Source organism: Mauremys reevesii, linkage group 2 (genome assembly GCF_016161935.1).
Source record: "Mauremys reevesii isolate NIE-2019 linkage group 2, ASM1616193v1, whole genome shotgun sequence".
Classification (NCBI taxonomy): Eukaryota; Metazoa; Chordata; order Testudines; family Geoemydidae; genus Mauremys; species Mauremys reevesii.
Window position 1 is genome coordinate 57,053,525 of NC_052624.1, and position 14,973 is coordinate 57,068,497.

The window sequence follows — 14,973 nt, forward strand, 5'->3', positions numbered from 1 at the left end:
CCATGGCATGGGTGAACTCACTCTGGTGCAAACTCAGTGAAGCAGCCAACTACCCCACCCCACACTGGTGTCATGGGTGTACCTGAGGGAGGGTAGGTCATAGTGGAGCTCTCTGTGTTATGCAGATCCTTCACTAGCACAAGGTCCCAGGGCTGCTCTCTCGGATGCTTGGCCAGGCCAGCACAGGATCAGGGAGCTGTAACCTGCTCTCTGACTGTTCCCTCTCCCCTTAGCTAAACAAAACTTGGGTTCAGGGAAGAATTGAACCTCAAGTATGTGCGGGGGAAGGGATGGATCTTAAAGGGCCCCCAGCCTCCTGGTGATGTGCAGCCCAGTTGCTTGAACAGGGCTCTGCATGGTGGTCAACTTCTAAAAGGTTTTGCAAAGGACAGTTGTCCAGACAAGCCAAGGAGCTGGGGATCTGTGAGAGCCACTGTGACGACAGGGTTTGGTGTGCATTCTGGTGAAATGTATTATCTATATGTTCAAGTCAAACAAATTACTCATGACAGCAACCCCATAGGGTATGAAAGTGTCACAGTCTTGGTTTTATAGATGGAGGAATGTAGGCAAAGATCTTCCATCACTTGCCTAAGGCATAGAAGGAGTTGTTGTCAGAGCTGGACTCAGAGAGGAGACGTCCCTGGCTTTCAGTTCTACATGTAGTCCATTAGACCAGGTGCATTATACCTTCATGATGAACTGCCCCTTCATGTTTACAGACATCATATTGGTTGTTCAACACAGGAACCAGGTTAGATTCATGCTGCTAGGTTTGAGGGGGAGAGCGACATTAGTGCTATCAGTAGCAGTTTATGGAGCACTGGAATCCATTACCATGTGGGTCCTCCCAAAAATCAGTGAACCTGCAGCCATGGTTTTCTTGAAAGCCAAAGATCAGCCTTGGGTTGCTGTAGTGAGAACCATAAACAACTAATGATTTTTAGAAGGAAATAGGGACTAACTTTCTATCCTAGCAATCAAATTATACTTTCCTTAGTATTTTACAAAGAAAAGAACTATAAATATATTTTTATTATTAAAACATGAAAGATGAATTAGATTAAGTCTGATATTCCAGTTACCCCCAAATTTGGAGGGATGAAAGGGAGAGGAAGCAACGACATAGCTTTTCTGGTCTTCACAAGCCAGCTCTGTGTGCAATAAGCTGAATCATACTAGCAAAAGTCTGCCATAGTTAGTAAAGTAACCTTGTTGTTTTGTGGAGGGAGTGGCGGTACTGCTCTGTTGTGAAATACATTCATCCAAGTTGACACTTTATATCTGCATTCTCAAAAGCAGAATTTCTCATTTTTTTTCTTTTTGCTAATGTTCAGAAAAGCATTTTGAGATGTTTACTCACCCTTATTATCTCAGCTATCACTGACGGAACCGTTCTAAATGTCATTCCCACCTTTCCAGTTACTATCATTGTAATCGCCATCTCTTTCTTTTGTCTGGAGGTTTCCATATATCTTCGCTGTACAAATTTTTTACTACCATTATAGATAGTGCTAAATAGTGATGCCTATAAGTATGGATGCCTGACACGTCCCATTGTAAGATGCTGTTTTCAGTTACTTATAACTTTCCCATAATTTAACCATTTGAGCTGAAATTTTCCATGCTGCATTTTTGCTTCAGTCTGAATTTTTCTGGGAAGTTTCAGCTAAAACGATTGAGCTGTTTCTGAGAACAAGATTAGGGAAAAACACGTTTTGCCTAAGCTAAACAATTCTTATAACCATTTCACTGAGACACTTTAGTGTCTCCAGGCTTTGGAACAGGGACTTGAAATTTGGTCAGGGGATGGGGTGGGATGCCCTGATATCAGGGATAAGCCTATTGGCTTCCCAATGGAACTGTGACCAAATGTGGTCAAGTTATAAGGATCTGAGTAATAGTCTCAGTTTGCATATGCTCGCTCACTAGAAACTGGTTAGAATTTGGAAGCTAAATTTTCCAAAGATTCAATCTGTAGTGAGCATGATCCATCCATTTACAGCTACTATATGATGACCAGGCTGCTCGTGTGTAGAGCCCATGATATTCTTTTTATTTTTTATATATTTTTTTTGTTTTAGGAATTTATTTTTATTTTATTTTATTTTACCCATTATCCAGGCACCCTCATGCCCCCCTATATATTTCTCCTTGTCACAGAGTGCCTCCACTGGTACCTGGTGAACCTCACAGCCTGGGCAGTTCAGATGGTTTTGCCGTCACAAACATACACACTGGGTTGTTTATCTTTCACCACGGTGTGCATTTATTTCCCTCTTACATAACAATACTTGTGCAATACAGGGTTACAGCCCTGACTGCCCTGCCCTGCCCAGCCCAGCCCAGGCTGATTCTCTGTGCTTCCTTCTGAGCTCCTCTTGAGCTCCCCTGGCTTCCTGTTTCCTCTCCTTCTATTCTCCCCAATTACCTTGTTAACCTAGTGATTGTCACCCAGGTGCTCACAATTCCCCATCAGAAAGTATGCAATTGCCCTCAGCTGGGCCTGCAGCCTTCTCCAAGCTACAGCAATGTCAGTGATCAGAATGCTACTGATAACATCCTGTCACACCCCTGTCCTAGGTCATTCAGCCTACCCAATCCCATTAGGTCCAGAAACCCCTTCCCTACCCCCCTTAAATATTCCACCTCCCCTACTGAATCCCAGCTCTCCAGGTCACTCATTAGTCTTGAGGACCCCTCACTTATTCCTCCTTATATATTTTCCCTGTCCTCTGGGTTGGGGGGACCTAGTGAGGGGTTGGGTCCTGCCTGCAGGAGGTGGAAAACTCTGGGGAAGGGGGTTAGGTCCTGCACCTGGGGGTTGGGAGGCCCCAAGGGGTTGCAGATAAAGGCCACCCACACTCATTCTGTAGCAGTGGCTCCTGTCCTGCAGGTCTAGACTCAGTTCCCTGTGCCTGGCATTGTGACTTGGACAGGGCCGGCTCCAGGCACCAGCTTACCAAACAGGTGCTTGGGGCAGCAACTCTGGAGGGGGGGGCGGCACTTTAAGATATTCGGCGGCAATTCAGCGGAGGGTCCCTCACTCCCGCTCGGAGCGAAGGACCTCATGCCGAATTGCCGCAGATCGCGATCACGGATTTTTTTTTTTTTTTGGCTGCTTGGGGTGGCAAAACCCCTGGAGCCGGCCCTGGGCTTGGACGTGGGTTCGCAGCATTGCTCAGGTTTGATCCGGCTGCCCCTTCATCAGAGAGGGCGGGGCAAACCTGAGCAGCACCATGATCCCAGGTGCCAGGTTGCAACACTCGGAGCAGGACTGGATCCAGCCCTGCAGGACAAGAGCTGCAGGAGCTGCTACTGTAGGGTGCATTTTCATTTTATGCCATTTTTTATGTTCTTTTTCATTTTGTGTTGTTTTGCATTTGCGCTGAACATGGAGCTTTACTCATGCACCTTCCCCACAGAGGCATGTGCCATCCCAGGACTGCGAGCCTGAGCAGGACTTCCCTTGCAATTGTTCTCTGTTGTGCTCTCAATGCTGCCTCTGCTGGCAGGCTGGCAGCTTGGATAAGGAATATGACTAGAATGCAGAGGGATGAGGAACCGGGGTGGTGATAGGGTGGCAGGAGAGATGCAGTGCTGTAGGTCAAGAGCGGGAGATTGAGGAGATGGGAGTATGAGGGAGAAGGGAGTTAGAATCAGGACCTGGGCTGGGACTTCACATCATCCCTGTCTCATTCAGTGTGCAGGATGCACAAGGCTCTCAGGGTGAATTTGGGGCTGTGCAATGAAGAAGGCTGATGTCTGTAGGGCCCCTGCCTCATTTGTTGCAGAAGTTGGAAGGTGTGTGGTGAATGAGGCAGTAATCATGGACTTAAATGCTGTATCATAATAAATATGTACCAGGGGCTGGATTAAGGCTGCCCAGGCATTTCCTAACTTTTTACTACTTGCTTTACAAACTTAACGTTCTTTCAACATAGCTTTCTTTAAAGGTAATTATGTAATAACTGTTGTGTCTTTATGGAATTTTCTGTATACTTGCATTGTATTGCTTTAGTGCAATATCAATGGAATAAGCATAACAGACCTGCAGTAAAGTTGAACTACCCTCTTTTCTGAGCTAAAATGACAGCAATTTGATTCTCTAGTGTCCTGACCCTACACTTATTATTTAGATAAAACTCCGATTGACTGCAACTCAATTTTGTGGGAGTAAAGAGTGCAGGATATGGTCCCTAGTGTTAAGCGTACTATTGAGCAATTTGGAACAAAACAAAGGAAGTTAAAATGCAGAAACAAAAATCACACAGAATGTTAACAGTCTAACTTATTTAACATGAAGTCTAGCTCCTTAACATGCTCTTCTTTTTCCTATGTGCAGTATCAGTAAGAGAATGCACATGTAATTTAAAATGAGGCAGGTGCTATCATACATGGTATATAAAGATATTAATTTTAAGAAGACTTTTAGTCTGAAGTCTGGAATTCTGGAGTTAGTGAATTTAGATTAACATCTTAATTAATACAATTGACTTTTAATATTATTGAAGACCTTCAGAATTAAACAGTCAACAATAATAAAGTATCAGCGTTTGAACCTGTAATTTTTAAGCCAACGTATGAGCATGAATCCTGACAAGTCAAGTGAAAGAAAATATTTGTGAATCCAGCTTGAGTTTTACCTTTTCTTTAATACATTTGCTTTAAAGAAATCTTTAAATGCTGATAAAAGCTAAGCTAAACAATAAAAATCCTAACCCAGGATAAAACCTATGTGAAGGAAAGGGTTAAAAAAACTAGAACATTTGGGAATGTGAAGCATTGAATTATCTGACTGAAACCAGCAGGGGTTGCTGTCACTATTTTGTGGTTGTCACATTCCTGCTATGCTTGACCTTGGAAAGGCTTGACAATGTAGCCTGGATTTGATTAAGGGAATTTCATGTTTTTCCTTTGCTAGAGTCACCCCCCACCTTGACAAACATTTTAAAATGTTAAGAAAAAAAATGTTTGGAAAGCAAACATTTTCCCAACAGAAATTTATAGTTCAAATTTACACCAAGTTCGCACTCACTGGAGCAGTCCAGGTTTCCACTGAGGCTTTGAATATTCTCTGTAAACCATTAGTCACTCCCCTGGAAGAGACAGCTTTTTATAGGCAGTGGGATAAAACAGGCACAGATGTGTGTGTAATATTAGAAGTTTTCACATGTACCTGTACTTTAAAGAAATCCTAGAAAATTGGAAAAGAAAAAGAACAAAAGCAGAGATGGGAAAAGTAGAATTTTTTGACTACATATAATGATGATGAATTTAGTTAAAGGAAGACATTAATGTTTTTGCTGCCCAGACTTTTGTTATTGTATAGTGAATTTTGGGGATCATGCCAAGCAGTATGCTTCATGAAGGTATGACCTGTAGTTTGTAACTGGCTGCCTTTTTATTCTGCAGGACTGTGATTATGCCAATTGCCAATGAGTTTGATCCGGACATTGTCCTAGTATCAGCTGGATTTGATGCTGTGGAAGGCCACGATGCTCCATTAGGCGGGTACAAAGTCACAGCTAAATGTATGTATAGTCATAAAGTGGTTATTTTTTTCTAGCTTGATAATTTCTTCTGGGATGGATCTTTATTTCAGAACCAAATTTTGCCCTCATTTATACGCATATGAGATTGCCTTGGTGTAACTGACAGAAGAATTTGTCCTTTAGTTAAAATCCGTGGGGGTAGCCATAGAACTCTCAAGAACCACTTGAATGTGATACAAATAAAATTATTTCTTAGCTTTTCTAGCTCACTCCTTGTTGCAGAGCCTCTTGACATATTTTCATCTAGGTTTGAAAGCTTTATTTTGTTTCAGAGTAGCAGCCGTGTTAGTCTGTATCCGCAAAAAGAACAGGAGTACTTGTGGCACCTTAGAGACTAACAAATTTATTTGAGCATAAGCTTTCGTGGGCTACAGCTCATGCTTATGCTCACATAAATGTGTTAGTCTCTAAGGTGCCACAAGTACTCCTGTTCTTTATTTTGTTGGCATTCAAATAACCTTTCAGTGATTTCATACTTTTTTTCAACAAGCCTCACTTACAAATACGGTAATAAATTAGTCATTTTTAAACTGTGTAGAACATGTTAAATTTTGGAGGCTTAATTCTGATCTCACATTGTTTTTATACCATTGTAACCCACTGAATGAGTTACTCCTGATTTATACCACTGTTCATGAAGGTCAAGATTTTCAAAAGAAACTACTGATTTGCAGTGCCTCAGTTTCTGGATGCCCAGTTTAAGCCCCTGAAGGAGCCTGATTTTCAGAGGATGGGTGCTCACCAGCTTCCAAACATTAGACCCCTTTAAGGTGTCTCCAATCGGGGACCCCAAAATCACTAACCACTATTGAAAATCTTGGCCAAAATCTGTTTCTTGCCTGTGGGCTAGATTTGTAAAGGTATTTAGGTGCCTAAAGATGCAGCTAGACATATAGTGGGAATTTCAAAACAGTCTAGGTGAAATCAATAAGAATTAGGTGACACGGTGATTTTGAAAATTACACTAGGTAGCTACATCTTTAGGCACCTAAATACCTTTACAAATCTGGCCCAATAACAACATGTAGAGCAATGTGCAATGTAGCATTGCAATATATATGACACTGTTGGCATTCTATGCTGGAATACAAAACAGACTAATCCAGATCCTTATTTAGTGTAATTTAAAAGCACTCCATAGGAGTCAGTGGGAGTTGTGTGTTGATGTGCAAAGGAGGGAGCACTGTGTAAAGGTTAGCTCAATAAATCCTTGAACACCAGTGAGAGGTGTTAATCTGCAGTGGGAATGGAGGGGAAACAAGAACCTGGCCATGGTAAGGAGCTGACCAGCCAAGAAGCTCGACTGCCAACTCCTTTAAGGTTGAGATGTTATCTGCATTGTGACATTCATGCAGAGTGCAAATAAAAAAATACCTTTAATTTATATCTCTAAATTTCTTCTGCAAAGATATGCACCGGGGGGTGAAATCCCTCCTTGGCGGAGGGCTCATGCACGTCCCTCCATGCTACACTGTCCTTATCATTATCCTTTAGAAATAAGGGGAATGGGTAGAGTTGTGATTGCATGAGCTCAACACTCTCAGTGTGCAGGGCAAGAGGGCTTCACAATGACTCTAAAATTGTTGGTCCAGAGGGATCCTTACTTCTCTGGATGACACAGCCAGGAACCCTTGCTCAGTGGGCTTGAGAGGTACCACTTGCTGTTCCAGGCAGGATGGGCTGTGCAGCAATTCCACAACCTACCAGTATATTGGAGGATGTATCTTATTTCTCCCCCCCCCCCTGCCCCTCTGCCGCCCCCAACCTCGAGAAGGAGAATGGAGTGAATTTCACGCTGAGAGTGAAGAAAAGGAATATCTTGTTTTTTAAAATCAACTCAGATAAATTTTTCTTCATCCACTCTGCATTCTGAATCCACTCTACCTCCTTTACGTAGCTCTTACAGAACCTGAAATCATCTTAGAATTTTAGTACAAGAGGCCACACATACACACCAGTATAAATGTAAACAAAAAGATGATTTACAGTAAATGGCTCTTGTTTAAAGTAAAGGAAAAGCAAATATAGGCCCAGATAATAATCACATATCTAAAGGATGAATAAAGTTCTTTGTACAGAGCTAAAGGAATTTATTATTTCCCCAAAACAAAATACTCAACATTCCACCATACGTTTTTAGAGCATATCATACTGTATATGGTGCAGAGAAAAGTGCATACAGCCTATAACAAAAAATCATCTAACATTTGAGAGACAAACTCCATATTAAAGAAGTACAATGGTAATCGAAATATGGATCCATGAAGAAATAGTTATATCATTGATTACTTCTCAGATTTGTAAAACATGTACAATACAAGCAAGTGCACAGAGAAATGTTAGCATGTTTTTGCAAGCCGAACTGTAGCTTGTAGCCAAACTATTATTGTCATTTCATTTACATATTTTTAGTGCTTTGCACCCATTTAATACACTGGTCTCCCTGATTTCCAGTGAGCCAGTACAATCTTTGAGAATTAAGGCATTTACATCAAAGAAGGAAAACTGATTCTTTGACTATTTGCCCCACTTGGTAAAGAAGCAATATAGAGATGCTGTACCATGGGTGGAGAGCATTTTATGGCCTTCAATCAGAGCACAGTCACAGAGGAATAGCTGTAATGTGTAAACAGAGCAGCAAGTTCTAGTTCTGAAGAACTGGGAGAAAAAGGATGAAGATAGATCATCCAAATGAGAAAATCACTGGGCCAAATACATCCCTGGTGTAACTCAACTGTACTCATGGAATCATAGAAATGTAGTGCTGGAAGGGACCTTCAGAGGTCATCAAGTTCAGCTCCCTGTGCTGAGGCAGAACCATGTAAACCTAGACCATCTCTGACCAGTGTTTGTCTTAAAAACCTCCAATGATGGGGTTTCCCCAATCTCCCTTAGAAGCTTATTCCTGAACTTAACTACCCTTATAGTCCAGAAAGTTTTCCCTAATATCTAATCTAAATCTCTCTTGCTGCAGATTAAGCCCGTTACTTCTTGTCCTACCTTCAGTAGACATGAAGAACAATTGATCACCATCCTCTTTATAAGATCCCTTAATATATTTGAAGACTATCAGGTCTCCCCTCAGTCTTCTTTTCTCAAGACTAAATATGCCCATTTTTTTAACCTTTCCTCATAGGTCAGGTTTTTCTAAACCTTTTATCATTTTTATTGCTCTCCTCTGGATGCTTTCCAATTTATACCCATCTTTCCTAAAGTGTGGCACCCAGAAATGGACACTGTACTCTAGCTGAGTCCTCACCAGTGCTTAGTAGAGCAGAACAATTGTCTTACATGCAACACTCCTGTTAACAAACGCTAGAATGACATTAGTCTTTTTTTGCAACTGCATCACATTGTTGGCTCATATTCAATTTGGGGTCCACTATAATCCCCAGAACCTTTTCTGCACTACTACTGCCTAGCCAATTATGCTCTATTTTGTAGCTGTGCATGTGATTTTTGCTCCCTAAGTGAAGTACTTTACATATGTCTTTATTGAATTTCATCTTGTTGATTTCAGACCAGTTCTTCAGTTTGTCAAGATAATTTTGAATTCTAATCCTGTCCTCCAAAGTACTTGCAACCCCTCCCAGTTTGGTGTAATCTGCAAATTTTATAAGCCTACTCTCCACTCCATTATTCAAATCACTAATGAAAATATTGAGTAGGACTATCCTCTGAAAGACCCCAGTAGATATGCCCCCAGTTTGACAGCAAATAGTTGATATCGTATTCTGAGTACGGTCTTTCAACCAACTGTACACTCACCTTATAGTAATTTCATCTAGACCACATTTCCCTAGTTTGCTTATGAGACAGTCAAGTAGGCTATGTCAAAACTTTACTAAAATCAAGATATATCACATCTACAGATTTCCCCTATCCAGTAGGTTAGTAACCTTGTCACCGAAGGAAATTGTTCATGACAAATCCATGCTGGCTATTCCTTCTCACCCTATTATTCTTTATGTGCTTACAAACTGATTATTTAATAATTTGTTCCAGTGTCATTTCAGGTATTGAAATTAGGCTGACTGGTCCCCAATCCTCTTTGTGTCTTTCTCCGGTCCTCTGGGACCTTACCTGTCCTCCATGAGTTCAGAAAGATCATTGCTAATGGTTCCAAGATTGTTTCAGCTAGTTCCTTAAGTATACTAGGATGAATTTCATTAGGCCCCGCTGATTTGAATACATCTAACTTATCTAAAAAGTTTTTAACCTGTGCTTTCCCTATTTTGGCTTGCAGTCCTTCCTCCTTCTTGTCAATGTTAATTGTATTGATTATCTGGTCACCTTTTTAGTGAAGACTGAAGCAAAATAGGCATTAAACACCTCAGCCTTCTTGATGTTGACAGTTATTAGCTCTCCTTTCCTGCTAAGTAGAGGACCCACACTTTCCTACATCTTTCTCTTGCTCCAGATGTATTTAAAGAATTTCTTCTTATTGGCTTTTATGTCTCTTGCTAGGTGTAACTCATTTGTGCCTTAGTCTTTCTGATTTGTAACAGCATGCTTGTCCTAGTCTTTTGCTCACTTCCTTAGCAATTGGTCCATGTTTCCATTCTTCGTAGGATTAATATTTTATTTTCAGGTAATTAAAGAGCTTCTTATGGAGCCATATTGGCCTCTTACTATTCTTCCTAGTTGGTCCTGCTTTGAGCAGGGGGTTGGACTAGATGACCTCCTGAGGTCCCTTCCAACCCTGATATTCTATGATTCTTTCCCTCACATTGGAATAGTTTAAGTTGTGCCTTTAATACTGCTTACTTGAGAAACTGACAGTTCTTCCGAACGCCTTCCCTTAGATTTTCTTCTTAGGCAGCAATACCTATCAGTTCTCTGAGTTTTTTAAAGTCTGGGGTTTTTTAAGTCCATTGTCCCTACTGATCTCAATCCTTCCTTTCCTTAGAATCATGATACCTATCATTACATGATCACGTTCACCCAAATTGCCTTCCACCTTCAGATTCATAACCCAGTCTTATGTACTGGTCAGAATAAAATCTAAAATGACTGTCCTGTTGTTTTTATGTCTTCCAATTTCTGAAACAAAACGTTGTCCTCAATACAATCCAAGAACTTATTGGAAATTTTGTGTTTTGCCATATTGCTTTTCCAGCAGACATCTGGTAGTTAAATTTCCCCACTCCTACCAGGTTTTATGTTTTGCATATTTCTGTTATTTGTTCTAGAAACACCTAATCCACCTCCTGTTTCTGATTTCGTTGTCTGTAGTATACCCCAACCATGATATCACCCCTATTTCCCCCTCCCCCCCGTTTATCTTTACACAGAGACGTTCAAGTGGTCTGACTCTCACCTCCTTCCTTGGACCTCAGAACAAATGTGTATATTCTTGATGTATAATGCAACACCTCCTCCCTATTTTTTCCTTTCCTGTCATTCCTGAACAAGATATACCCCTCTATATGAATACTGAAGTGATGAGATTTCCCAAGTCACTGTGATGCTAATGAAGTCATAATTTAGCTTATGCACTAATACTTCCAGTTCCTCCTGTTTATTCCTCATACTCCTTGAATTTGTGTATAGACATCTAAGATGTTGAGCAGATTCCCCCACTGATTTCTATTTTTTTGCTCCTATGACCCTATTGTAATTTTCCATCTCCCACCCCACAACATCTGTCTGTTAAGGTTGCCTTTTTATGCTTATCTGTAAGCTTTTGTCACCTGCCCCCTTTGAGCCTAGTGTAAAGCCCTCCTCACTAGGTTAGTGAGTTGATGGGCTAAGATGTTCTTCCTTTTCTTGGTCAGATGGATGCCTCCATCCCCCTCATAAGGGAGTCCCCAGCTACCAGCACTCCACCTGTTAGGTGCTGTGAGCCTCCCAGGCTTAATGTCAGATGGCTACTCCTCCTCAGTCATTGGGGTCACCTCCCATTGCCAGTACAGCATACTGGTTCTTGACCACATTGGAAATGAGACCTGCATGGAGGATGGAGCACTATGTCCTACCCTAGGTGACAGGGAGCCAATCTCCTCCACACAGAGCAGCCAGTTCTCTTTCCTCCTCTGGTGTTGCTGTAGTCATCTGTAGTTGGCTAGCATCCGTCATCCCAGATATTTCCATGTGCATCCTGTTAATGTAGTCCTCATGCTCCCAGATGCTACACAAATGAGCGACCTCCTCCTTCAGCTCTCTTACCTGCTTCCTGAAGGACTCCACCAACAGACATCTCTCACACCAGGTGATTTCCCTGGCCTGGCTTTCATTGACTTGGACATGAAGGCTGCATTCCAAGCAAGTCAAAACCAGGATCTTGGTAGATGCCTCCAGGGTCAGGATACCTGTCTGACTCGGTACTCCACAGGTTCAGGAAAAGAAAGAGCTAGCAGTGGTGTTGGGAACACATCATTTCTCTCCCATTATGGGTTCTTCCTTGTGGAGTTACCTGCAAGTTAAGGGAAGGGGGAAAAAAGAAAACAAAATAAAAAAACCTTCCTCCACTGGTGAACTCAGCTGGCTAACTCCCTTAGACTCCCAGCTGCCTTCGTCTCACCAGCTATGTGTCCAATGAATGCAGCCTGTTACATCTGTTTATTTTGGGAAGCATACTTAATTTATAGCCTGTATTAATGCAATCACACATTTTTGCATGTTACTTTATTTAAAATAAGTGTAGTCTGGGCCACTGCCCGGTCTCAGCTTCTGAACAGTAAATGAATACATCAGCAGCAAACGACTACTCCATACCCTTTCAGCTGGCTCCCATTCAATGCCAGGCATGGCCTGTGAAGCAGAGTCTCTCTCTGTTATTCCCATGGGGCGGTGGTGCTCCTTGCCATACCTAATATAGCACTGCAGTTTAAAGGCACAGTTGAGTCCTGTGATGATAGTAATGCTGGTGCTGGAGGATCTGTCACCAGACTAACTTATTGCACAGTCCACAGCTAGAGCTATTCCTTTTTTGGTCAGCTTACCAAGTATTTATGAGCCAAATCCAGCTGTCTGTTGAAAGGATGTGGAAGGAGTCAAAGGTGGAAGAACTGGCACAGTTGCAGTGCATGGGGGTCTGAGCCATGGAGAAGCCGTACCATAAAGTGGAATTCTATAGAAGGGTTTTGAAGGCAATAAGGGAGAGAGGTGGCATGACCAGTGGGCCATGTGGATCCACTGGTAAAAACACTCTATGAAAAGAATGCAGAGGGGCTACTGGTGTTTCTGCAGTTTTGAGGCTGCAATTGTGGCCCCAGTTAATCTTGCCAGCTGCTGAAGGGAGGATTCCTTCATCCACCACTCCTCTCAGAGGGGTGCACAAACCCTGTTAATTAGGCTTTGCCAAAGAGTCAAGATTTGGCTTTATGCAGGACCACAACATAGAATGTGTTGCATGGGAACACAATACAGCTGTGTATTCGGGGTTCAAGCTGCTAATGAAAAAAATGTGAGAAAGAGTTTCTATTCACAATTGCTCTGTATGCCATTTTCATTTAAATTTGGCTGTAAATAATTTGAGTTTAATTTCTGAGAGCTGGTTGAAATGTTTTGAGAACTAAAAATTTTGTTTAGAAAAAAATTTTTTTGACCAGATATATGATCTTATTTATTAATTCTTTTTATTGTATAGGTAGGCAACCTAACTGGAGTTAAAATGTATTCTAAGGAACCTTTACCTCACCAAATCAGTGATGAAAAGGTTTCAAAGGGTGGGTTGTGGATAAATATATAATAAAAAGTATATGCTTACATGAAGACTATCCATATTTCTAACATCTCCTAAAGGATCTTAATCCTCCCTCCTCCCAACAGGTTTCATAAATAAATTTGTCTCAATTTTTTTTTTGGTGAAAAATGGCTTTTCATCTAAGGCCTCATCTACACTAGAAAATTAGGTGAGCCTAACTATGTTGCTCAGGGGTGTAGACAGCACTAAGTCAATGGGGAAGGTGGATTACCTGTGCTGGTGGAAGAATTTCTCCTGTCAGTGTAGGTAGTATCTAAATTGTAGCTGTTGCTGTAGCGCTTCAGTGCTGCTATAGAGTTTTAAGTGTAGACAAGCCCTAACTTTTAAAAAAATATATTTTTGAATGAAAATATAGTATTTTCTATTAAATGTTGTGATATAGCTGAAACATTTTGGGTTATGGTTTTAAACAAAAACTAAAAATTTTTGGTTTTAATATTTTCTTCTTTTTTTCTCCCTCCTTTTTTTTGAACCTACTTTCCCATGCAATCCTTCTTCCCCAACTGATTGTGACATTCCTTCATTCACTGTTTAATCTTTCGAGCAAAAGACATTGATCTTTAACTTAAATTTCTCTGTCCTCCAAAGATTCTGATTTGATTAATTAAGAAGGCTGGATGGAGGTTACCAAACTAGTCCATCCATTCCCAGTTGTCAAGATTTTACCCCCTTTTCACTCTGAATTGCCTTTTTTTGTCCCACTTTATTCAAGTCTCCTTGCTCACAGAAATGCTCCTCAGGCTCCATGATCCCAATTCAGGAAGATACTTAAACACATGCTTACGTCCCATTGAACTAGTTTATGACTGGATTCCTTGGTCTGCTTAGTGCAAAGTGGGCTTTAAACAACTGGAAATAACCAGCGGAGTACTTCCTCCTGAGCACAGGAACTCTTTGCTGGTGGAAAGTTGTTTGTGTCCTCTGCACCAGCGACACCACCTCCAGGGTAAGGAAAGGGAAAGGGGTGGTTCAGTTACGTGACAAAACAGGAGGGCGGCATGGTGAAGCCATGGTGCCTGATCCTCCACTGGCATAGGGTCTGTTATGGATCTTGTGTTAGCAGTAGAAGTTAGAGTAGGCCATATAGTTCTCTAGCTTCTATTGGGACCAGACAGCTGAGGATCAGGGACCCACACCCAGCTCCCTACAATTGTTACTACAGTATCTCCAAGCTGAATTCACTTATAGCAGAGAATAGAAGCCTTAAACTTAAGTGTAATACATACATATGTGCTTAAGTGCTTTCCTGAACAGGGATGGGTTTAAGCCAGGGGTGGGCAAAATTTTTGGGCTGAGGGCCACATCTGGGTGGGGAAATTGTATGCAGGGCTGTGGCAGGGGGTTGGGGTGTGGGAGGGAGTGCAGGGCATGGGAGGGGGTGCGATGTGTGGGAAGGGGCTCAGGGCAAGGGATTGGGGCAGAGGAGGGGTGTGAAGTGTATAAGAGGGCTCAGGGAAGGGGTTTGGAGTGCAGGAAGGGTGCGGAGTGCAGGAGGGGGCTCAGGGCAGGTGGTTGGGGTGCAGGAGGGGTGCGGGGTGTATGGAGGGCTCAGGGCAGGGAGTTGGAGTGCAGGAGGGGTGCGAGGTGCAGGCAGGGGGCTTAGGGCAGGGAGTTGGGGGACAGGGTGCAGGAGGAGTTCAGGCTCTGGCCCGGCGCCACTTACCTAAAGCGGCTCTGGGGTGGCAGCAGTGCACACTGGGGCCAGGGCAG

General features: G+C 42.2%; 1 protein-coding gene across 1 annotated transcript in view; it reads left to right on the plus strand.

Annotated features, from left to right (window-relative positions):
* Nucleotides 1–14,973, plus strand: part of HDAC9 (histone deacetylase 9) — a 666,736-nt gene that overhangs the window by 582,117 nt on the left and 69,646 nt on the right. The window contains exon 27 of the mRNA XM_039523937.1: nt 5,416–5,534. Coding sequence (XP_039379871.1) covers nt 5,416–5,534 — 119 coding nt within the window. The remainder of the gene's footprint in view (nt 1–5,415; nt 5,535–14,973) is intronic.